The sequence below is a fragment of the Apteryx rowi genome, unplaced genomic scaffold, assembly GCF_003343035.1.
Source record: "Apteryx rowi isolate R43461 unplaced genomic scaffold, aptRow1 scaffold_25, whole genome shotgun sequence".
Taxonomy (NCBI): Eukaryota; Metazoa; Chordata; class Aves; order Apterygiformes; family Apterygidae; genus Apteryx; species Apteryx rowi.
In genome coordinates, this window is record NW_020448863.1 from 3679202 (window position 1) to 3704201 (window position 25000).

A 25000-nucleotide genomic window follows, 5' to 3' on the forward strand; every position below is an offset into this window, starting at 1 on the left:
ATGGACTCCAACTCAAAAACAAATGGCAATAAGACACAATGCAGCCAGTGCCAGTGAGTCAGATTCCTGCCTTTGATGAGGGCTCTCCATGGGCAGCACATGAGCAGTTTCCCTGATTTGCAAGGCCTACATGAGGGGCAAGCAAAATCATTGTGATTTCCCTATTTATCTTGCACTACAAGAGCAGGGAATAAACTGAGCTGTGACCTTGTCCTTCCAGACATGTCCAGAGAGCAAGAAACTAAGTTCTGCTAGACACAGTGACAAGCATGACTAATCCTTACATCGCGAGCTGTATCCTCACTTGCACTTCCTGGTACACTGTTGGAGCAACAAAAAGTTCTGCATTTTTTAGGCACAGCATTCTCCTATGCATGAAGCTTTCAGCTTCCTACGGCATCCAAGATCAAGCTGGACTTGCTTCTAGACCAAAGACAGATAAAGAACAGAGCAGCATCCAGCCTTGGAATAAGCTGTGGCAATGTCCATTAATGTCTTACAGTCTTAGGCCCGCTCACACTAGAAATGGATTTGATCCAAGAATATGCATCACTTCATCACAGCATTTGAAATAATATAGGCTTAAAATAGCTCATTTAGCTCTGCCTAATGGCACAATGATACTAATATCATTCAAAACTTTATAGGATTTAATAGCAACTGTGAAGTCCTGTCCCAACAGCTGATGGAGATTCAAGAGCTTTGTGCTTCTAGTGCATGTTTTCACTGTAGATGTTAAGTTAGAGTCTGTCATCTGCTTATCAACACTTTCTACAGACAGTTGAACTAGGCAGCCATCATTTCAAATCACACAGGTAAAGATTCCAGGCAGGATATTATCAAACTGGCCAAGAGCAGTGGGAGCATGGGAAGGCCACCAGTTTTAGCCGTCAAGCACCTAAAAATCTACATGGGATCACATGCGGTTGGCATTCACTTCAAAACTGAGGTACCCATCAAGAAGATAGGTTCAAGCTCCTTCAAAGCTTGTGAGGAATCAGATCTTTCTGATTGCTCCTCCATAGCATTTTCTGTGAGGCAGGTCATAACCAGGGCTGAGATCCTTCAGGTATCTGCCACTGAGTCATTCTGGGCAGGGCAGAAGCAAGGGCTCATAGCCCAAATACAGCACCACAACTACACAACTATACTGCTTTTAGAGTCCACACTACCATCACTCACATGCACCCACACCTCCCACAGACTGAGTGTACTAGCAGGCTTAAAGCTGCCTTCACTGTGTGCAGTGTCGCATTGCATGGTGTAGACAGCTTGTATCTGTCTGCCCACTTATGTCCATAAAATTTGTGAATTTCCCATATGAAATCCAAGCAGTACCAAAATCGTTCATGGGCTTTGCAAAGTCACTGATGCTTCTCCCTTTTTGGGAGTTAAACCTATGTGAAGGAGAGTGGAGAGAAGCAGAGGAGAATGTATTTGTTTTAGTGGTAGAGATTAGGGGTGTAAGTGTAATAAAATTCTTATTTTTTTTTACACTTTTTTTCTGATACCTCCTCTTCTGGGGGTGGCCATGCTGAGATACCCTAGCACAGCTGGATTTGCAGAAAATGCTGGCCTGATTCACCTGTGTTCAACAAATTCCTTTAGAGTGTTTCAGGTTGGACACCAAAAAGAACTGACCCTTTCCAGGAAAAACAACCCAGAATTAATGACTAGATATCATTATAGACATAAGCCTTAGTAAAAGGTATGTGCTCTGTAACTGAAGAAATTTTCTTGTTGCTGCATTTTAAAGTTGTCTGCAATCATCTTATTTGTCTTCCTTTCTCTCTCTCTCTCTCTCTCATTTTAGGATTATCTCGGTGCTTGTATAGTTCTTACTGCAGCTGTCACTTCCATCACCGAAGGGCCCAACTCTGGGTTTGTGGGGCTAGGTCTCCTATATGCTCTGACGGTATGTACTTCCATCACCGAAGGGCCCAACTCTGGGTTTGTGGGGCTAGGTCTCCTATATGCTCTGACGGTATGTACTTCCATCACCGAAGGGCCCAACTCTGGGTTTGTGGGGCTAGGTCTCCTATATGCTCTGACGGTATGTACTGAGGCAAAGCATAAGAACTATCAGACTAATACATTAGTTTCATGTTAGTTTTAAAAATACATATACATGGTTATCTTCCAGCTTTCTTAATCTCGAAAAAAACAATCTTGCAAATAATGGATTCAAGCCAAAGTTGAGAGAGTTCAGGGCAACTTGGACTTACTTCAGGTTTCATGAGCCAATTAAAAAAACACAACCATTCCCAGGCCCTGCATGCTCCCAGGGAGAGCAGGAAAATTAAAAGTGCGTAAGAGGACCTGCTGTGCAATCTGTTTTGCACAACACAGTGTTAGTTGCGCCTGTATATGGCAAAACCAGCCAGAAATTGCTGTCCCACAGACTGTCATAACCAAAGTAGCATTTAACTAATGACCAAATAAAATCATTGCTGAAGAATTAGAAATACCAGTTCCACCTTTTGAGGGAAACCATTCAAATGCCCAATATTGTCCACCCATTTCTAAATGGGTTTAGGAATTAGGACCTTTAGGGCTGGTAGGCATGGTTCAACATAACAGGTAGCGTGAGGAAAGTGGGGGAAATGGGGTGAGGAATGATGAGGATTTGGCAGAACCCTAGCCAATTCATTTTAACTCATATCATTAGCGCTGAGGGATTTGAGATCAGTCATGGAGAAGGAACACTGTTTTAGCATAGTAGACTGTGAGAGGGGCTCAAAGTGCTTCATGAGCATAGAGTGAGTGCTGTCATCATAGAGAACAGAAATATCATTGAATTAATCCAAGGAGCAGAGCAAAAAGCAGGATAAAGATAATAATAAGAAGAATTTTTGAAATCATGGATGGCATGGCAAAAAGCTGCTTGCTTTACAGCACTGGCACAAGGGAGCAGATGCCATGGGGAGGATGGGTTTATGGGTTTAATATAATTTGACTTTGTGCTTGGATGCTGACCGGTATATGGTTACAACAGAAAATCCTCAGCAACTGCCTTAGGGTGGCCTTAAATCCCCTTTGTGCTGCTGCTGCAGCACTATGAGAATCTGCCAGCAACTGAGAATCAGTCCCAATGTCTTAATCTCATTCTGAAAACATTCCTGGTAATCCTGCTTCATTATCAGAGATCTGGAAGCTCTGAGAGGTCTGCATAAGCAAACCCTACTTTGTATTTAGTTTGTATCTGCAAACCAAACATCAGAGCAAATCAGCAATTTGCTGAAGTCTGGCGTAGCAGACTAAGAGATTCTCCAGTCATGAAGCTGATATCTATCTCTTTTCTCCACCACAATAAAACCAGTAAAACTTTGGATGCAGCTGGATCCTCAGCTGTGTCCCCAAGTGGCTTTTGTATCACTTCTCTTTGGGGCCAAAAGTGGGCTGATGTATGAAACTGGGCAAGAGCAAAGTGTGTGTACCAATACTGTGCTTACAGGAGACCTTCATAAGCTCATTCTCTTCCCTCATATAAACACTGCCAACTTAATTGCAAACTGTGATGAAGATTGAAATGATATGTAGACCCTTTTGGATGACAGGCTCTGTTATCAAATCTGCTGGACTTATGATTGCAGTCTGTCACTGTGCAAGCAGCAGGTCTACATGTCATTTAGCTTATCTACAAATGCACAAATGTAAATTCCTGATTCAAAAGCTGAGCACAGAAGGTGTAGGTTTCTAAAGAACAAAGGCATTACTTCACGCTACCTCCTAGAATGACTCTTTATCATTTTGGCAAACAGCTAAATCCTCTGAATTGACAACAAATTTTATTGTGGAATCTCTGTGAAAATTATTTACTGTATGCCTATTGCATCATTATTTGGTAAGTGGAAAACAAGTGGATCTGGGTCATTTATTCATAACAAACTTCTTATTTGGCAGATTCAGAGATCTTTCTCACAAATGAAATGACAAAACTTTTCTCCAAATATATTTGTGCATAGGATGTTTTCCCTGTCTAAGTTAGGTATCTAAACCTTTATTTGGGTGTCTAAAATTGTTCAGTTTTTAAAGGTGCTTAGCACTCAACAGTTCTTAATGAAATCAGGGGCTTTTTAAAACAAGCACCTAAATATAGACTTAGGAACCTAAGTTGGGGAAATTGCTTTACAATTTTCAGCCTACAAATAGTCAGTCCTGTCTAGGGATCAACTTCTTGAGCTACTCGGTATTGTTAGACAAATAATTATCAACTTTTATCTACTGCAAATAATATCTTTACTGTTAATCAAATCCCTATAAATCTGAACAAAAAGTAAAAGGGAAATACCATTGAAATGACAATACATTTTTTCTCACATATTTCTATGTTAAAACAACCACATTTTCCACAGAGAGAGAAAAGAATTATATAAATGTGCACAGAAGGAAACAGAAAAGAAATGCCCATCAAACTGTTGTAAATATACTTGTGAATAGTAAACTTTCTTATTCTTTATTTGCAGTCTTTGAAAAATTAGAAAATGCAATATTTCCAAATACAGCTACCAATTTTAGTTTCTTCTGTGTCTGTGTGCTTAAAAAGGCACTGAAAGTGCCTTTCAGTACTGTTTATTGAATGCTCAGAACAAGAGATTCCCCTAATCAGTCACATCTTCAGACTGTAGATATAACCTTTCCATATTTCTATTTCACAAAATAAGGATGAGAATACTGAGCATTAAATTACTATGTCAGGATTGTTTGGGTTGGAATATGACTGGCCTGTTCCATATTTAATGCTGTTGCGCTAGGTCTAGACCCACTGTGCTGAGTCAGGCCAAAGACTTTTACAAATTTATCTGACCTTTATTCAAAACCAGATAGATTAACAGACAGAAACTTGACCTCTGTCTTTGTTTTCATTTTGCAATGCAGATAACCAACTATTTGAACTGGGTGGTGAGAAATCTGGCTGATTTGGAGGTGCAGATGGGTGCAGTAAAAAAAGTGCACAGCTTCCTGAACATGGAGTCGGAGAACTATGAAGGCTACTTGGGTATTRCACTGTAAACTTTTTGATTTTTTTGTGGGTATTGTGGAACCAAGGCGGACTTGGTCATGAAAAATATATAGGCCTCTTTGGCCAAATTTTGTTCTCATTGATATGTAGGAACTCCCACAGGCTTGAGTGACAAGGACAGCCAAAAGCAACTGTGGGATCTCTGGTTTACATGTAACCCATGCTAATCAACACAAAAAACTACCAAATGCCAGACAGACAGAGCATCATCCTATAGTACGATTAGAAAGAACCAGGGCACAGTTACAGGTAGAATAAACAAAACATCTGTTTAGCCCTTCAGAGAACAAAAATATGGACAAAACTAGAAATGCACTAGCAGTCAAATACTTTGAAATTTCTGATCTTTGCAGCAAGTTGGGGCTGCAGGACAGGGCACATTGAGGAATCAGACCTCAGCAACTCTTCTCTGAACTGCACATTGCTGTTCATATTCCTCATATTTCAAATTGGCTTTGATGGTAGAAATTGGTATTTTAGAAGTGCTAGAAGTACAAGGCCAAAGAAGCTTGCAAGCCAGCAAGATTCTTTGGAAAGCTCAGCCCCTTAGTCTGGAGACAAAACCTGCCGGCATATTTGCAAACCAGGATGAAATATGAGCTGTGATAATGTCAACAGCTCAAGTTGTAAGGCAGTAACAACATCCTTCTTCCTACTGCCCTTCCTGTGGTGGTTACTGACCTGAGACTATGTTAACACTGCATTGACGCTACGTTCCTTTCTGCTTATTTGGCTTCATCCCATTTCATTGCTGGCAGCCACTTTAACATTTACCCTCTTATCCTATGTGTCAAGATCTGGGAGCTAAGTGCTAACGTGCTTGTCAGACACTTCTCAGCTCCCATGGGAACCAGCCCGAGCACACCAGCTTAGAGGAGGGCACACTCATCACCAGCACTGTGCTGCCTACCACTTTTGTAATGGGACTGAAGATTATAGATTTCTAATGTGACTCCAAACAGGTGCCCAGGGAGGAGGGAGGGGGAAAGAAGAATGTCATAAAAGGTGACCTGTGATTACTTTTTTTTTTTTTTGGTAAATATTTCAGACCCCTCCCAAGTCCCAAAAGACTGGCCCCAAGAGGGGGAAATCAAGATTGAAAATTTGTGTGTTCGGTATGAAAACAACCTGAAGCCTGTTCTTAAGCACGTGAAGGCTTACATCAAACCAGGACAGAAGGTACTGTGTCATGCAGCAGCATATCATCCTCATTCTAGACCAGGTTCTTCCTGGTTGTGTTTTCTCCTCTAAGGCGGCAGAAGAGAAAGAATAAAAGCAATTTGCAATGACAGGTGCATAAATCGATAGTCCTCTTTGAGGTCCCTGGGCCTGGTCAAGACACATACAACAAGGACATCTTATTCTTGGATGGGATCAACTGTCCTTCTTAGAGTCCCATCTCTTTCCATGTTCATTCATCTAACATATAGCAAGCCTAGGTGACAAGATGAAATTAGATGAACACCAAACTGGAGCTGAGCAAAACTGCAAGGATATCTCACATTTCAGCCTACAGCATCATTGGAATACAGGACATTATGCTGGAATTTCAAAAAAACTTCCTGGGACAGAAATTCCCAAAGAATTATTTGGGAAAAACAGAACTGTTTTGTTTCAGTGTTTTTGACTAAATATCCCAATATTCCTGAAATTCACTTTTGTATGTTTAATTTCACTTGCTGAATTGTTATAAAATGTTCAGATCAACTTAAAATTAAATTGTACATTGCTCCATTTGTCAGTTCAACAAACTGAAATAACAAAACTCTAAGTGAACCAACCAAAAAAAAAAGTTGTTTTTTACCATGGTCAAAATTGCTTTTTTTCTAAAGAAACTTTTGATGTTGCAGAAATTGCATTTTCCACTGGAAAATAACACTCAAAGAAAAAATTCTCCACCAGCTCTATGTGTTTAAGTTCCTTGTCAAATTAGCAGGTCTACAAACCCATTGCATATGAAAGAGAAACACCATCAGAGTATAAAGTAAATAATACTCTCTTTTTATCAAGCTGAAACTGTCTAGCTTTTATGAAGTGATTGTTAAGAAGGTTTTGGGGGAAGGTGGTAATCACTACTGCATGTGTTGTATGATCTCTTCAGTTTACACATTTGCTTCTCATGCAGAGATCCAGAAATGAAGAGCATGCTTGCCACACTCATTTGTTTTTTTCCTTAGCATCTGACACTGGCTGTTGGGAAGGACTTTTTTTCTCATCAGCAGGGCCATTTTCATGGTCCAGCTTTCCCAGAACTATATGTTTGACTTACAGCTTCCCTCTGTAAGCAAATAACATCGTGCTTTTTTTTGCAGGTTGGGATCTGTGGTCGTACTGGCAGCGGCAAATCCTCCTTGTCTTTGGCGTTCTTCAGAATGGTCGACATATTTGATGGTTAGTTTTCAGTGGAGTTTGTTGTCACTCCTGACCCGCTTCCCCCTTATTTCTTCAGAAGAAACAAGGAGACTTTTTGATAGCTTATATCCTGCCTTTCTGGCTTGGAAGATACTTGATTAGAATGGGGCTCGTTATGCCTGATCCTTCTAAGTACAAACTGTCCTATTGTGAGTAGCACTTGGTTCTTCCAGGAAAGGTTCTGCACCTCATAGATTGTGCTTCTAATTCTCTCTCCTTTTTTTTTTTCATATGCTCTGACAAAACAATATTCCATGCTCTAGATAGGAGGAAAAATATGCAACTCTGGAGCCTCTAAATTTCTCCCTAAAAAATAACTGCATTGAATTATAACAACTGTCAAAGTATTAGTAAAATAGAAACTAGAACTCAACAAGTGCATTCCCTTGATATTTGTTTTTTATTTTATTGTGGTTTCCCACAGCTACAGCAGAAATTGATTAAGTATTTTGGAAGCTTCTTGCTATGTTTTCACTCCTACAGCATTTCACTCTCCCAGCTAGTTGGAATGAACTGGTATGCAGCAATATGCATATTGGCATTTATAATACATATACATGTGTACTGCTGCAGGAATATGTAAACCTACAGGAAAGTCATCTTTCTGTTTCAAAGATTTCCATGTTTCCATTTTGGCCATTCCACATGGAATGTTTGCTAGGGAAACCCCAGTAGAATGTGGGAGGATAAGTAAATCTGATGCATCTAATCCATGCTTTTGCTGCTCTTCTGTGCCTATATATGTCTATAGTAATAGGTTTCTGATTTGTCACTGGGGTTCCTGGATACTACAATAGTGCAAATAAATAATAACTTTATTTATGCCCAATTTTTAGTTTCCTTCTACTTTAATCTACTTTCTTTATCTTTTCTTTGTCAGTTCCTCCTGTATCCTTGATTTTTCCCACTGGGAAAGCCTAAAGCTTTTTAATCAAGTTCTGTGTATCCTTTGTCCACATCCCTTTCTTGCTCTCGCTAGACTGTCGGGCCYCTATGCTGGTCCTTCCTTCTCCTTTCTGTGTGGAGTCCTAACTCTTAAAAAAGGCTAAATAACAAAATTTACAGTGACTTTACTGGAACCAAGATTTCATTCACGGTGTCCATCTTGGTTCCTCATGTCTCTGTTATTTCTTTATGTTCCATGTTATTCCCCTAGAACTCTCCCTTCTTTGCTTATTAGCATTTCCCCTTTCTTGCCCTCCAGTCAAACCACCTTCCATTTCTGCTGTCTTGCCTGACTGCCCCTCTTTGCTTTCCTGGTTTTCCAGCTCCTCTCTCCTTTTTCTCTTAGGTCTCCTCATCTGCTCTTTCTTTCCCCTGAGCACCTTGGCTTCTGTCAAAAATACATTCCCCCATTCCCAAGCAATGCCAAATTATTTTTCTCCCTTTAGTCCATCTCATCTTCCTGAAACTTTCTCTTGTGTTTTCATTGGGGGGGGGGGGGGAATTTCTTAAGTTCATGCTACTACTGACATGCCATGCTGAAGTTTCATGACCTGATTCAGACTTTCTGGAATCTGAAAACAATTGGACTTTGCACCTCACAGATGAAATCATGGCTCCTCTGAACTTCTAATAAAGGCTTAAATCTAATGGTAGTCCAGCTAGGTGGGGATTAAGGTTTTCATTAGATTAGGACTACACACAATAACCTAGAAATTGCAGCATCATGACAATTGGGCATGACAGCAGGGTTGGATGTCCACACCTTTGAATATCCATACATTTGCCACTTCATGGTTAGGTTCACTTCTTCTCACTGTTAGGAGAGAGAACTAATAAACTTAATGTAGGCACTTTCCAAGGTTTGGTGCAGCTGCCCAGCTAAGAAATCCACAGGGAAACTGCAGAATTGAGCCTGATGAAAACACCCATTATCATATCTTCTTTCAGTTTGCTTTGTCCCATCTTCTCCTGCTACAGTTGAAGTTAAGGGGTAAAAAGAAAGGCAGAGAACATGGCTAATTACATCAGTTGCTCTTGTGCTCACTCTGTTTTGCTGTAAAGCTCAGGTTGCCTCATAATAAACTATTCTTCTGCTATCATTAATCACATAGCATGGAAGCCACATATTTCCTTTAAGGGAAGGGGAAAAAAAAGAGAGACAGAGAGAGAGAGAAAGGCCAGTGTCACCAATAAGCTGGATTCCCTCTGGCTTGTGTTACTACATACATACGCCTTCTCCGTGTTTATATCACAGTGCTGAGAGACTGCAGAAGCACTCTGTCTCATAATTTGGAGTCCAGCCCAAAGTTTCTGTTTTATCTTTCTGTCTGCTACTTACAAATCGCACAGTTTGTGCAATTCCTTCACATGTCTGCTGCATGTCGTTTTAAACAGGGAGGATAGTGATCGATGGAATAGACATCAGCAAATTGCCTCTTCATACTCTCCGTTCCCGACTCTCTATTATTCTCCAGGATCCAATATTGTTCAGTGGTTCCATCCGGTAGGTGCTTGTTGTCCAGGGGGTGAAGAGCAGCATTGCATGGTGTGTTTGTGGTGGGTGCTAATCCCAGAAAGGGCTGTGGAACAGGAAGGGGTGGAAAATGGAAGTAACCTTTCCTGCTCACTCCAGCTGGTCTGCACAGTCTGCCCAAGGGAAATCAAGGGACGTAAACAATTCCAAAATCTCTGAATGAACTGTAATTGTAGTGACAAGACTCCTGTCATGCTCTTCTTTGCAGCTTTAATTTGGATCCAGAATGCAAGTGCACTGATGATAGACTTTGGGAAGCACTGGAGATTGCTCAGCTAAAGAACATGGTCAAGTCATTGCCAGGAGGTCTTGGTATGTCTGAACCAAACATCCACAAATATAGGCCAATAAAAAAATGATACATGCATGAGCATGCACACATATAAACAAATACATGGGAAAAATGTACCTGAGTTTTGTATTTCTCTCTGTAATGATATTTCATAATATCTTACACTCTGAGCCATCATGACAGTTGACAGACACCTAACGAATATTCTGTCTTTATGACATAACACCTTTACTAAAAAACCGAACAATAGTCTAGTTTTCCATTCACTGCAGAGAAATTTTCCTTTGGGACCTCAGCAGCATAGTGGGGTGACTAGTCAGCAAAGAGCAAAAAAAAAAGCACTTTAACTCTGCACCTTCAGCAGAATCTGGCATTGTCAGCAGGCCTGTAGCTTTTGGCTAGAACACTGCATTTCCCTATCATTTCAGGTCTGGTTCATGATGGAAACTCACATATTTCCTTCCATATTGAGAGTGTTTCCTATTACTAAGATGCTTTACTACAGTTTACCAGATATGTTAACTATCTGTGCCAACTATTTGCTTGATGACATATTACTCCTTTCCCAACAGCTGTGTTCACTTTTCTTGGTATCCCTCCRTTCCAATGCTCAGTCAAGATTATGCTTTTTGGCTTTTACAGAGATTTTGCTTGATGCTGGAAGAGTGCACAAGCAGAGTTTTCGTGGTGCCCACTCAAAATCACTTGGTTCTGAGTGTATGAATGTCCAATATTTCAGCAGTGCAACATTCAGCCTAATTAATTCTATTACAGATGCAGTGGTAACAGAGGGAGGAGAGAACTTCAGCGTAGGGCAAAGACAGCTCTTCTGCCTGGCCCGAGCCTTCGTTCGCAAGAGTAGCATTCTCATCATGGATGAAGCCACAGCATCTATTGACATGGCCACAGTGAGTATACCAGTTAGTGCCACTGGTGCAGTACATGGATCTACTAGGAGAGAAGGTGTTGTCTTCCCTAGATGTTAGTCAAGAGATCTCTTTAACAAAGGCTGACAGCCTTTTTGCTTTTGTCTAGCATTTAGTTTCAGTTGTTGCTGTTGATGTATTTTTGGGTTTGGTGTTGATAGTGAGGGAAAAAATGACAAAGTGAAATATACCAGAAAATCACTGCTTCTACCTGTGTCACATTTCATTACTGAGGGTCTGGTGCACAGATGGGAGATAGTATGGAATATAATGCTGTCTCTTTGGTTTTTAAAGACACATAACAATGTAAAACCCACAATGACAAAGTAACCGTTTATCCTTTTGTTTTGATAGGAAAACATTTTGCAGAAGGTTGTGATGACTGCCTTTGCAGACCGCACAGTTGTAACAATAGCTGTAAGTATGCATGTTAGCAGATGCTGTCTTTCCTCATTCCTCAAGCAGTGGATCTTGCCTTTCACCAGCTAAATATCAGTRTGAAAACAAAATAAAAGTAAAACCCAAGGTCAGAATATTCCCAGGTGTTGAACAGGTCAAAACACATACCTTCAAAATAAAATTTTACCCATAATTGCTATCTTTCAAAAATAAACTATATTAAACACTTAGGTCTGAAGATGGATTTTATAGGAAACTTCAGCATCTCCACTGTCTCCAACAGAATTTGAAGTCATTCTCAATAAACAAATCAAAACTGAACCCATGGGTATAACCATTAATGAAAGTTTCTTCAAAATCTGTATTGAATTTTGCCTCTAAAATCTATGTATAGTACCTACAATAGTGCCATGAATTTATAAAAAGAGCTGAGATTTCAAATATTTTTTGGTGGTTTCCCAAGTCAGATGATATTTTTTCTCTTTCAGAATAAAAGTTCAGTTTCATGATAAAGTTTTTAAAAATTGGAATCAATGGAAATTGTTCAAAAAATTAAAATCTACTCAGCTAAATGTTTGTGACATTTTTTCCTGTTTTTCTGCCCTTTCTAGTGACATGAAACATGCCCAAAAGTTCTGTGTATCTGTGTAGGTATGTACATGGGCATATACATGTATGTGCATGTATATATACRCACATACATACCCACACGTACACAGGATAACTTTAAGAATAATTCCACCTTGTGACGACATACTTACTCAACAAACAGATGTTTTATCCATGAGATAAATATGTGCTTCAACAGCTGTTTCAGTTGCTTTGTCTGGGATCCAATCCTGTGGTTAGAGATTAGAATTATGTCTCCCGGATTCTGGTTTCAAATCTGTCAGTGACTAGTTTGTATTGGGCAAATCACTTAACCTAACTCATTTACAACATGCTCTAAGATTCTCATATGTCTAAATGCAGTAAGCATATTCCCATCCAGTTAATGCCATTCAAATTTTCAGTATTGTCCTTCTCACTGGAATCTCACTTTTTTTTTTGCTTTTCTTTTCCAAAGTTGGTGTCTCAGACAAAATGATACCCATTTATATTTAGCTTTCTTCACAGAATTGGCTTCATTTCCTTCTTTCATCTATGGCTGAACTTTCTTCCACCCACCTGATTCTCTTTTCTTTTTTTTAGCATCGTGTATCTCACATCTTGGATGCCAACATTGTCCTAGTCCTTTCTGAGGGCTTTCTAGTTGAATGTGACACTGCCTCAAACTTACTCCTCAAAGAGGATGGCCTGTTCACCACTTTGGTGAAGACTCACAAGTAGACTCTCTCAGTCCACACTGTTCACAAGACTTCTGGCTCTTTGGTAGTTATCTTTAACTCTTTAGTTTCTTTTCACTCTGCTTCCTTTCTATTGCATGCCTTCTGAGATGACAGTGCAAGGAGGTGTTTATTGCATGGTTTCTGGGTTTAATTTCATGACTGCGCTGATTGTATTTAACTAAAGCCTACACATGCAGCTAACATTAAATTCATACCATTAAAGGAATCCACCCCCTAGAACAGTCCCAGGCCTTCAGGCTATGCAGTGAAGTGTCACATTGTTAGGAGCTAGTCCTGTTTATAACTGACTGGCCATACTCACACAGCATGGAAATCGCACTCGGCCTGGTTTCATCCGTGTATTCATTCATGCCTATAGGGCTGACCTATACCCTGTAGCACACACAAATTTAATCTCAGAGAGAGCTGATTAATTTACAATAAGATGGCCCAGGAGTTATCTAAGATAGGTGCAGTGTAGACAGTCAGGGTCACAGACCCTGGAGTGAAAGAGGAAGCTAAGTCACCTGACAGTGTAGACATAGCTAGGATGTTTCTCACTCATTTACTAAAAGGGGAGATGTATTTTGGTGATGCCATAGGATTTATTCCATCAGCTGTGTTGTCCATAACTGCAATTAGCTGACCGAAAATGAAGAGCATGCTTAAGTATTTTCAGGCTTGATGCCAGAGGCTGTAAAGTAATTTGAGATCTCTTCAGATTAAAGATATAGTACGAGGACTTACCTCTGTAGACAAGGATAGCCTTTCACCGACTTCATAAACTTTGGGTCAAGCCCATTGATGAATTGCAATGAGAATTATCATAATGAGAATTTCTATATGCTTTTCTTTATGGCAGCATCGAGTTCACACTATTCTGACTGCAGACCTGGTCATCGTCATGAAGCGAGGAAACATTTTAGAATATGATACGCCTGAGAACCTACTTTCTCAAGAAGATGGCATCTTTGCTTCATTTGTCCGGGCTGACATGTGAAGAATCACTAAGTCCCATGATGCATTTTAATAGCTTATTTTTAAACAGATGAAATGCGAATATTTTCTATTTAATGTAACATCTCTTTAATGTTTTTACAGAGCTTCTTCTTTCTTCACACTTCCATCTTTCCAAAATAATAAAACCCATTGCAATATATTTATGCTCCAAAGAGATAAAAATGTCACTTCATTCAAAAGCCATTAAACTTCACACACATGCGCACACACACACACACACACACCAACAGAAGTGTTTATTTCCTGGGAATTCAGCATTTTCCTTAGACATTTTAGTGACTTTTTTTTCTCTTATAGGGAGCAAAAGAATGCACTGCTTTTACAAGCTGCGTATGTTATACTGGAACAAGCAATCAAATCGTGCAGTTTGTCAAGCAAGCTAGAGATCACCAAAAGTATTCTGTCCCCAAGGGGAAAAAATCAAAAGGAAAAAACCCAGACCCATAACACTTGGGGCAATCTGCTGCATTCCAAAGGCATAAACTTTGCTCTTCAAGTTATAACACAGGACCAGCTACTGAGGGAAAGGAATCCCATCAGAAATAAGGAAATTATTCCTGTCCTTCACTTTAGTTTGCACTCTATAGTTGGAACAGTACTATTTTTTAATGCAATTATGGTTTATCCACCCAGTCAGTTCCTAAATCCATATTTGTTCTGTGGACTTTTTTGAGTCAAAGATCCAAATCATCCTATAATTATGCATGCTTCAGTAGGTTTATGGAAAGATACACTTTGTACAGTATCTTAAGACTTTGTATTAAAGCTAACATGAATTTATAAATTTGATATTAGTCAATCTTTTAAAAATTTCTACAGAAATATTCCACTTCAAATGATGTGCTACTAGCCAACCACAAATTATAGTGTAGAGTCCTTCACATTATTTTCTATCCTGGAAAAGCCTTTCTTTTCCTTTACACATTTCTGAAGTATCTCTACATCAGATGTTGACCAAGAAGGTATGATTTTTAAATGATTTGGATACCTTCAAGGATTTAGGTGCATTTAGACACACATTTGCATCATATAGCTTTGAAAAGCTTGTCTGCACTAGTCTAATGCATATGGCTAGATTCTGAATCTTTACAACTGCACAACAGAGAGTAAATCTCCATAAGGAGTTTCATGTACATACTTCTAAATGGAGAGTTTGAGACATCAGCTTTACCACTTCACTAGTAAAGTTCAACGAGATTCTTTCTTATCAATTGTCATATGATTTAGAAAAAACATGAGGTACACTTAAACCTATTTCTAGTGTAATGAAAAGAACATAAGAGCCTGGACTTGACAAAAAATGCTCTGAATTTCCAAGAAGTTTTTGTACTTGAAACTGGGATCTCATTTAGTCTGATAGCATAAAATGATACAGTGATTCATCTTTTTTTGTTGTTGTTGTTCTATCTTAATTATTGGAAATAAAAGCTCTGTGGCACAATTAAACAAAAAGATCTGTCTTGAACATTTTATGAGGAGAAGCACTTCTGTGATTTCCCTGTCTACTGCTGTGAAAATTGTTTACTCTTTTCTGGATTAATTTCCTGTGTTGAAGTTTGTCATACAAAGAAAGGAAAAAAATAAAGCAGATGTTTACTGCAGAAGAGCATGTTGTTACGCAGATTTCAGAGCCAAAAGGCCAAAGTTGTTCTTGATTTAATTTCATTGTCTTCAATGAAAAGCTAAGACTGGATTCATTGCAGTCAGACTCAGTATGAAGATGAAATACAAATTATTTTGGTTATCTGAGTATTCTTAATGACAATGCAACCCTGATTTATTTTAAGTGGTGCTGACCAGTCCAGTTCAATGGACTGCTGGTACCCACTGAATCAAAAGCCTGTTGTGGGACTGAGACTCTAGGAGGCATCTTGTAAAACTTGAGAAGGGTGAACAATCAGCACCTCTTTCCTTATATTTGTACCAAAGCCATTCCAGGAGTAAGAATCACCTTCTTTGCTCATCAATCCCTCCAGAACTATAGAACTGAATAAACACTGCTATTTCAACATGTAGAAAAGAAAATGGTGAGAAAAGATTACCAGAATGTTTCATCCATTTTGATGGAGGAGTATAGGAGTATTTGCCCTAATATTCCTTAACTATGGTCAAAGTATTTGATAAGTGTAGCATATGCTACAGCTGCATAGCCAGTTTAAAAGCACAGTTTTGTTCCTGAAGAAATAAAGTTCTATTCAGCATACACAAATCCCCAGAGAGACAGCAAATACAACACAAATTGCCATAGACCCACCAGAGCTCCTTGCATTACAGCCACTGTGCATATGATGTTATATACTCACCAAGGGCATAGGCTGAACTTTGCTTTTTTGTGTTTTCCACTAATGGAGAAGGGTGTTCCCAACAGTCGCACAGGTCAGTTTTGCTACTAAGAATGGTGCAGAAGGGATGAAGTCTTTGAAACAAATTTCTCTTAATTTCATGTAAAGGTCTTAAATGTGTCCCCCTTTATGGAGGAGTTCCCTTAGGCTGTGGGACACACATGGTAAAGGAAATGTCAGCCTACAGAGATTTTGCTTCTTTCACTCTCCCTCCTTTGCTGGTCAGCCCTTATTCTCTTGCTGCAGCCTCCTTGCTTTTTTTTTTTTTTTTTAACATCTCCTTATATCATCCCTTCTTTGAGGTTCATGATTGTATCCCTGAATGCTCCGTACTCTGCCTGTGGCCTCCCACTCCTTCCTGATTTAGTTCCATACCCTCTGCTCTATTTCCTGACGCAGCTCGGTACTCTCTCCTCCCTCCCCAGCCTTCTTCTCGCTTCCTATCATAATACCCTCCTCTTCAGGGTGGTGGGGGAGAACAGATACCCTAGTGAAATAATGTATTTTTTTTTCCATGCAGTAAACTAAACAAACTTTCATTATTGCAATATTATGCTCTAGGATTATTAAGTTCTTCCTTTTAGAAAGGCATTTGAATGTAAACACTGGCTGATTTTTTAAAAAAAACTATGGACGGAGAGAAATTAGCTCTGTGAGACATTTTAAATTATGCTTTTTGTCTCATCTACATTTCTTTTTGTTAGGTCTTTTAGGGAGAGGAGAAGTTAAACAGAAGGAGTAAGAGCCCTTGTTGCCAAAGCAACTGCTTGTGGATCCACAAGACTGTTCCTCAACCTTTAAGTTGCAACCAGTGGGTTATCTTTGCCATTCCTTGAGTTGTATCTGATGGCTGACATGGATAGCTCTGCTCCCAGTCCTGCATGTGGTGTTTCATCAAACTAGCAACAGCTAACTGTTCATTACTGCTTCTCCTAAACCAGAAAAAATATTTCTTATTTATTATTGAGCCGAATCTTTAATGTGCTGTGAAACCCATTATAGGGGTTTTAAGCAGTGCTTGAAGCAGGTCCACAAGCCTCTTGTAGCAACACTGTTGACAGGTTGCAATGGGAAGCTTCTGCCTTCTCAAGATCCAGCAGGTAGAACAAATCTCTCCATGTACTCACTCTGATGGGGAGCTACATCAACACAGCAAATGTAGGGATTCATCTAACAGGAGAACTGTTTTCATTTATAGGCAATTACGGTTTGAAAGAGGACGAGAATCTCTTTAAGAATAGCTTAGCCTGAACCGCTGGTGTTCTGCTAATTGTTATTTATGCTCCGGGGATTTTGGGAGCATAACAGTTATTTGGACTTGACATTTCAAACAATAAAGTTACTAAATAGGGTTGTTTTTTTTTTTTTTAAGGAAATAAATCAAGTTAGTGGCTGTAAGGACTCCTAATTCTGAGCAGAGTTTGTTGCCAATTTTTCTGTAATTTCAAGCTTGTTTTAGTTTTTTTATTTCAAATTTCTTACAACTAATTATTCATACTCACCTTACTTTGTTATGAAGATCTCTTAAAACAAACTGGATAAGTTTGCCATTTGATATACAACATGTTGTGTATATACAACAACACGTACCATCTTTTATTCTAAAGAAGCGTACGGTACAAGTCAAGGTATGTTTCCTTTCTGGTCAGAAGAAAGGCTTCTAAGAACAAAGTTATGCTTTCTTGAATGCCAGGCAAAGGTCCACATGACTCAGTCCATGGGATGCTTTACCCACTGGAGGGGCCTGTCTCTCACCAACGTCTACAGAAGGAGTCTAGGCAGTGAGCTTGGACTTGATATCTGCCTTTTAGATGGCTAAATTTATAGCCTCGGGGAGCCTCTGAGAGGTGAAGATAGACAGTCAGTGGAGATTTTTAGCCATTTGTGTATAACCTGCAGAGAAGGCACTGAACCACAGGCATCTCCTGCAAAATAGACAGTCCTATAGTAGTGTAGTTCAACTCTGATAAGCCAGGGACAGGGCAAGGTTTGTAGGGAGAGGTCATTATTTTATTAGGCAAAATGATATGCAAAAAAAAAGGTATCTGAAGTCTTCATAAGTTGTGGTTTTATTTCAGACCTGAAAAAGGTCTTTGTTCACAAGAGTGTGCCCTTTTTTTTTTTTTCCCAAAAAAATCATTTGGCTGAAAGACTATATTATCAAAGGCTACTCAAACACTTGGATGAATCCCTTTTAAGTTGGTGTAAATTGGCAGAACAACTCTGCTACAAATGAATACAACTCCACTGAATTCCATTAGTACCAGCAGAAAATATGGCCCAAAGGATATGGCATCTCATTACATGTAAAGCCTCTGTCAGCTCAGTATAAACATAGTGAATTATGTTTTCTTAAAGAAGAGATGACATTCAGTTTCAATATGGTCAGCCAGGTCTCTCCAGATTCCTTATACAATAAATTGCTTGTTTGATTTAATTAATTGATTTCTTTTCTGTGGGCTCTTGTGCTTTGTTGTAAAAAGATGCTGAAATATTCATATCCCATCCTATGTGTCATGACAATATGAAAGAAACATCACATATATGTTTTACATGAGCTATGGAGAAAGAATTTTTTTAGGCAAACAGCTAGCTTCATGAGAAAGTTGTGGATAAGAGCCATGTTTTCACTATCAGGAAATGAAAATTTTCAATATGACTGTCTAGTGGCTAAAGTGATGATCCTCCAATGAAATGTGTTAAAAAGTGAAAATGAATTCAGCCCATTTGTCGTTTTATATTCTTAATAGTATCTTTGGAAGGCCTAATTTGAAATCAAAATATATTATGTAAATTCTCTGATATGAATTCATTGATGGCAAATAAAGAGATCTTTACTTTCCTTCAGAAATAAATCCATTCAAAAGCAACATGAAGAGGGTACTAAAAAAAGTCTGAAAACAAAACTGTAAATCAAATTCTTCATTGCCACACAAACATCCCAATTATTTCCACATTGTCTTTTTCTACTAGTCTGTTTTTTCTCCACCAGAATTGACCTCTGTGCAGAATTGTGGGGTAAGATTATCAGGTTTTCAAATTATCAAAAAATTATTGTGAGACAGAAGTTCTTTGACTCATACGAATTAGCATTGTGCTGAGGCTGTTTTGGCAAGGGAGCTTAGGGTACTGGCTTAAATGAAGCTGTGGAGTTTGGAGGACCTTCCAAATGCAATCCTTCAAGAGAAGACAAGCTTTTAGAAAAGTCTTAATCTATTTACTACATAGTTATTATTAATTGTTCACTATTAATAGCAATTGTCTGCTGTTAGACACTACCCATGCAAACATAACTGAACTTCCCTGCAGGAGTTACTTATGCCTCTAATACAATAAGACATATTCTCAACAGGCTATAAACAGTCAGTCATTAAAAAATATATCTTTTTTATTAATAGAAATTAGTATTTGGGGTATTGACATTTATCCTATGTAAGATACCTTCTATCATTTTAACTGAATACACAGATTTTCATCCTATGGATTATTATATAATAATTCAGCATTCAGCTCAAATGTTACCATGTTGCACATTTCACTGCCCAGTACATTCATTCTCCTGTATGTATATTAGTCATTTTTACATATAAATACTTTACATAGTTATTACACCCTTTGGATAAAAGGTATAAATAAGTGATCAACAGTGCCACCAAGTACTACCTGTAAAGCTATCTCATAGCTATTCCCATGACAGTTCTTAACTCTCCCTTTAATTTATTTCAGGGTTTTCAGGCTGTACCAGCTTACATCCATAAATATCACTTAAATGTCCAGTAAAATATTTAACCATGTAACTAAGGAACTAATACAGCTCAGTGTAAATGACATGGTCCAGAACCACCACCCTTCAGTATCACAGCTACACATGCTCCAATGTTGCATATGCTTTGAAAAGCAGAAAGTTACAGATTCCTGTTTAACAGTTATGTGTGTCTCTATTGTTCCAGCTAGATCAGGCCCTTTGCTCTTTCTGCAACGCAAGCTATGACCGTTAGGGCCCCTCTGTCAGAGGTAGGAACCTGAAGATCTGAGAGGTTCTGCATATCACCGATTTTCACGGCTGAATCATTCTGGTTTGGGGCCATCTACTTCTCCCACCACGGCATCGGAGATCAGAGGGCTCTGAGTTGCCGATTATTCTGTGATATGATATTAAATAGGATGGGAGGTGGCATCTATCTTCCATCAATGGTGTATTTTAATTTAACCTTCACTTTGCAGCCGGCAGACTTAACTGCTATAAAAATCACCCACAGGCAAGGGGACCTGGAAGTACAAAGATTCTTGGAGACGTAAAAAAATTCCACAGCTCTGTTTCAAAAATTAGAAGAAAAATCTCCTTCAGCTGGCGACAGGACCCTCTGAGGTAGCTCCAGGCTTCTCAGGAGCGCAGACAAAATTGAATTATGCTACTCTAGGGCTGAAGCCAGCTGCAAGCCTTCCTGCTCCTGCTACAGGAGAGTAATAGGCAGAGCTTGGACAAGGAGCTGGAAAGAAAAATCCTTGATACCTGGCTTTGCTGCTCCAGCTACCAGCAGAGGAGAAGGGGAGGAGGCAGCTATTGCTTGTCCCGTTCCCAGCAATAGGATCAGATGTCCTCTTTCAGTGCCTGGGTCACCAGATTTCTGGCAGAGAAAAAGAAGGCAGCAGTTGTTCTTCTGTCTCCCGCACTTTGCTGCCTTCAGCAACATCGCCTGTTCCTAGAGCCAACTCTTAGGCTATGGCTATACTACTAAATAAAATGGACCGGAGCTTGCTGTCTGCCCTGAGAAAACCGTGCAGCAGGTTAGGAGGTTGCAGGAAGCCCTACACTGTGGTTTCACCTGCCAGCAAACTCAAACCATGATGTCTCCACCTGATGGCCAATCCTGAGTTTGATGAAGAGTCAGGAGAGAAGTGTCCACATCTCCACCAGCTAGAGGAGGTGAAAAGGAATTCTTGTCCCTATTCACCCTATTCAGGGGTTTGCCTGTCCCCCACTCTGTGAACTCAGAAACGTGAATCATCATAGACAGATGGATCTGCAGCCAGTTTCCCCAGGAAAAAAAAAAGTCATTAGGGAAATATATAGCCCACTGGCCATAGAGAAGTGCCTATGGAAAAAAATGCTCTAGCAATACAGCTAGACACTTCACAGAATCACAGAATCACAGAGTGGTTGAGGTTGGAAGGGACCTCTGGAGACTGTCTAGTCCAACTCCCCTGCTCAAGCAGGGTCACCTATTCTAACCGTGTTCCACCTACCTGGAAACTGTTTTACATCCTTTCCATAAATTATGAAACGGGAGGCAAAAAAAAAAAAAAAAAAAAAAAGGACTGGTCTCCTCCTAGAGCTTTAAAGGAAATCACTGTCCCAGAAAGGAGCACATAACATGGCAGGTGTAATTCAGAGCATCAAATCTCAGAAAGAAGGTAATATTACTGCCACTCTTGTCATCTTACCTTTTAGCAGACACTGACTGGAGAAGCCCCAGATGTGATGTATTTCTGTACTTCTAGCTAAAGAATTTTAAACTGAAAGATGTGAGAGCTAATATCTTCTGTGAACTGAAAAAACAGAGGATTTCCTAACTTTGGGCAAACAGGGATATCACGACCTAAAAAGTGAATGGGGTAAAAGAGGTGCCAGTGCTCCTGTGATAAAGACGTTGTGACAGGCTGAGTCTCTGTAGTGCTGAGGTTCAGCCAAGCTGAGCCTTTATTTTTCAGCCTGTGCTATAACCTAGGGATTTGGGAAGAAACAGGCACAGTTAAAATTCAAGACAAAAATAGAGTGATGGATAAGTAGAGTGGGGATGCAAGAAAACTTGGTGGTTTTCCACAAGGGTGTAGCAGTCCTTTCTAGAGGGAAATAAGGCTAGGACTTATGACAGAAAGTGAGTATAAGGTATATTTTGGAACAAAAGGCATTTCTTCTGACTACCCCTTTTTTAGCACATGCATGTCCCTGGAGCAGAGGTGGAGTTAGGGAACTGGAGGTTAAAGACGTTGGATTTCATAAATCAGATCACTGTAGGAAGCACATGATTGGGGGCATTAATCTTTTCTCTCCTTTCCCCCCACTGCCCTGCCCTGCTGACTGTGCCGGAGGCCAGGCCAGCAGTCCCAGCTTGAAGGGATTCACCGGCTGCTCTCTCATGCTGCGGGATTGTGTGCGTTTCCCCAAAACCCTCTCCTCCCTCACCGATACATGCTCGGCTGCCAGGTTAACCTCCAAAGGACAGCACCACGTCCTCGGAGACACCTCAGGGGCAGTGGGGCGAGGGCAGTGTGAGTTGCACTGTGAGGCACCGTCGGAGCCCAGCTCGGGCAGGGTTGGCTGCAGGACAGCGGCCCAGCAGACCCGCGGAGCCGACTGCGAGCAAAGATAGTCCGAGGCGGGCCTAAAGCTGTTCAAACCGTAGCAAGCTCAGACCTGCTCGAGATGTTAAGGGCATGCTCTAGGAATGCAGCTGCTGACAGTTAAGATGGTTCGTCTGAGACGGTGTTGCTGTGTATGTCTCCCTGTGCTCCGCATGGAGCAGATAGAGGTGTAGGGATACCTTTGCCACAGCCAGCAGTGCTGTGTAAGCAGGGTTGGCCCATCAGCTCAGTGAACTGCAGAAGCTAAACTGCAACGTATCTCCTAATCCACCTCCTTGTAGCTCCTTGCAGACAGTTGGAAAATACTCAGCTGCCAGTGACAAATGTGCCAGACCCCATTTGTCAGCACTGGAAGCACCATAAAGAGATTTACAGAACTACTAACATATCCCTAGCTCTGCTGAGGGATGGTGATCCGCACCCCTTAGCCTGGTGCTCACAGGAAAGTCAGAGTGCCATCTTTCCACTTGGTGGTGGACGGCAGAAGTGCTGCCCAGCTGGCCTGTGCCCATTGAATGCGGCAGACAAGCGAGAGCACCAAAGAATGAAGCTTGACATCCTACTGCCACAGCCGTATGAATGCAACCCTCTGCACCCTGGGCGGCTTCTGCACAAGCAACCTCTGCCTCCATCTGTTCAGTGTAGGAGCATCAAAGACACGTATGCAGACACTGGTTCCATAAAAATTTTTGTCAAAGCTTCATGGCACAAGACCACTACAGTGACAGAGAAAGCTGAAAGAAATGGCTGTTCCTCCAAAGAGTGGCTAAGATCTCATCGACATGTATCATTTCCAAACCAGATAGTTTTAATGGAAAACAATCACTCTGCCACCAAACCACGGGGCATCTACAAACTTCACTATGCAACTTAGGTAGTACTGCACAAGGGGCAGCAGTTACATGCATTTAAATGATAAGGACTATTTTTGTCCTGCTGCTCTTGCATAAGGCAGAAGAAAGCTGGTTCAGGGTAACAGATGCCCTTAGTTTGCAGTTTGTGTTCTTTCATCTTTGATGGATCTACTGCCCGTTCAGCTGGGGAAGAGCTCATCCATGCTGTCCGAATATGGTTTATCTATCAGCTTTGTGTCTTTGTGGGAGCTGCATGCTGAGCACATGACATCTCTGGACGCCTGCAAAGTCAGCCTATCTCTAAGCTAAGATTAGAATTTCAAACAAAACTTATTAGGAGGCAGGATTTTCTGAAAGGGCTGGACACAGCTATAATGTGGAAATTTCAGATTCATGAAATCTAAGCACACTATTTAATCCTTTTTAGATAGATATGTCTAATTGTAAAGTGATATTCACCATAATATCAGTAATTCTTGTGGGTGGAAGGGAAAGGAAACAGCAAGAAGGGAGAAGCATCATGAGCCGTAACAAAACTGGATCCAAAGCTGATATCAAGTCTGATCATTTTTTCACTCAAAAGACTGTTCACAACACTCAGACTCTGCCTTCCTTACAAAAAGGGGTTAGGAGACATTTTGGGAGATTTTCCCAGCAATTACATAAATCTCAGACTTTCAAGTACATAATGGCAACTAAGCAAGTATTTAAAAGGGCAAAGAGCAACATTTTTGGTAGCTGTCCTTCTCTGCAGCGTATTCATGCGCTGTAACTTGGGGAGGTGTATGTTGTGCTCAAAATCTTGCCTAATATTATTTAACCTGGAAGAGAGGATGCTTGTTGTTAATAGTGCTGCTGATCTTTGCATCCCAGCAGTGCCTCAGTCATGGCCCAGCAGGCTTCCTCTAATGCTCATGTAAACCTAACAGTGGAGGAAGGCATCCATCCATTTCTGCTAGAGGGAAAGCCTTGCCGTACTGAATAGGTGGAGATGGAAAGACAGCATTTTATGAGCTTTTTTCTTCCAATGAAAGGGGGAAAACACCTATAATATCTGTGTATCCCATGCTGTGTTACGCCAAGACTAATCACGTATGTTTGATGAGACCCCCTTCCTATCTCAGCTGTGAAAAATCAGGCCTCTGCACAGCGCACGCAGTTAAGGGGGAGGAAATCTCCAACAGGCAGTAGGGAACAAGTTGCTGGGAGCTAGGAGGGGTCTCTGACAGTGCAGAGAGCAGAGACGGTCTCTATTGCACCCAGCCTGCTTTAGGAAGTTACCTCCTTGGCCCCTTGCTCCCACCTGCTCTGTCAGACAATTTTGATGCCTCTTGCCGCAGGGACTGTGAATCTGGCAGCCCTCTGGCCAAGGGGGAAAAACTTCCCTCTCAAAGCAATAATTAAAAAACAAAAAGGTAAAATTCCCATTTGTGCAAAGCAGTTGTTGCTTAATCATGGTGTTTTCAGTTCCAGTGCTGTCGCTTGGTGTTTTACTGCCCTTATTCATAAAACTATAGCTTTCTATAACAACCTTAAGGGAGACTATGCAGTTGATGACT

The 25000-nt window shown here is 40.4% G+C and overlaps 1 protein-coding gene across 1 annotated transcript in view; it reads left to right on the forward strand.

The window, feature by feature from the left end:
* Positions 1 to 14274, forward strand: part of ABCC9 (ATP binding cassette subfamily C member 9) — an 80594-nt gene extending 66320 nt beyond the window's left edge. The window contains exons 31-39 of the mRNA XM_026066892.1: positions 1814 to 1915; positions 4879 to 4999; positions 6072 to 6202; positions 7336 to 7414; positions 9776 to 9884; positions 10123 to 10226; positions 10981 to 11114; positions 11487 to 11549; positions 13722 to 14274. Coding sequence (XP_025922677.1) covers positions 1814 to 1915; positions 4879 to 4999; positions 6072 to 6202; positions 7336 to 7414; positions 9776 to 9884; positions 10123 to 10226; positions 10981 to 11114; positions 11487 to 11549; positions 13722 to 13859 — 981 coding nt within the window. The 3' untranslated portion in view covers positions 13860 to 14274. The remainder of the gene's footprint in view (positions 1 to 1813; positions 1916 to 4878; positions 5000 to 6071; positions 6203 to 7335; positions 7415 to 9775; positions 9885 to 10122; positions 10227 to 10980; positions 11115 to 11486; positions 11550 to 13721) is intronic.
* The last annotated feature ends 10726 nt before the right edge of the window (positions 14275 to 25000 follow it).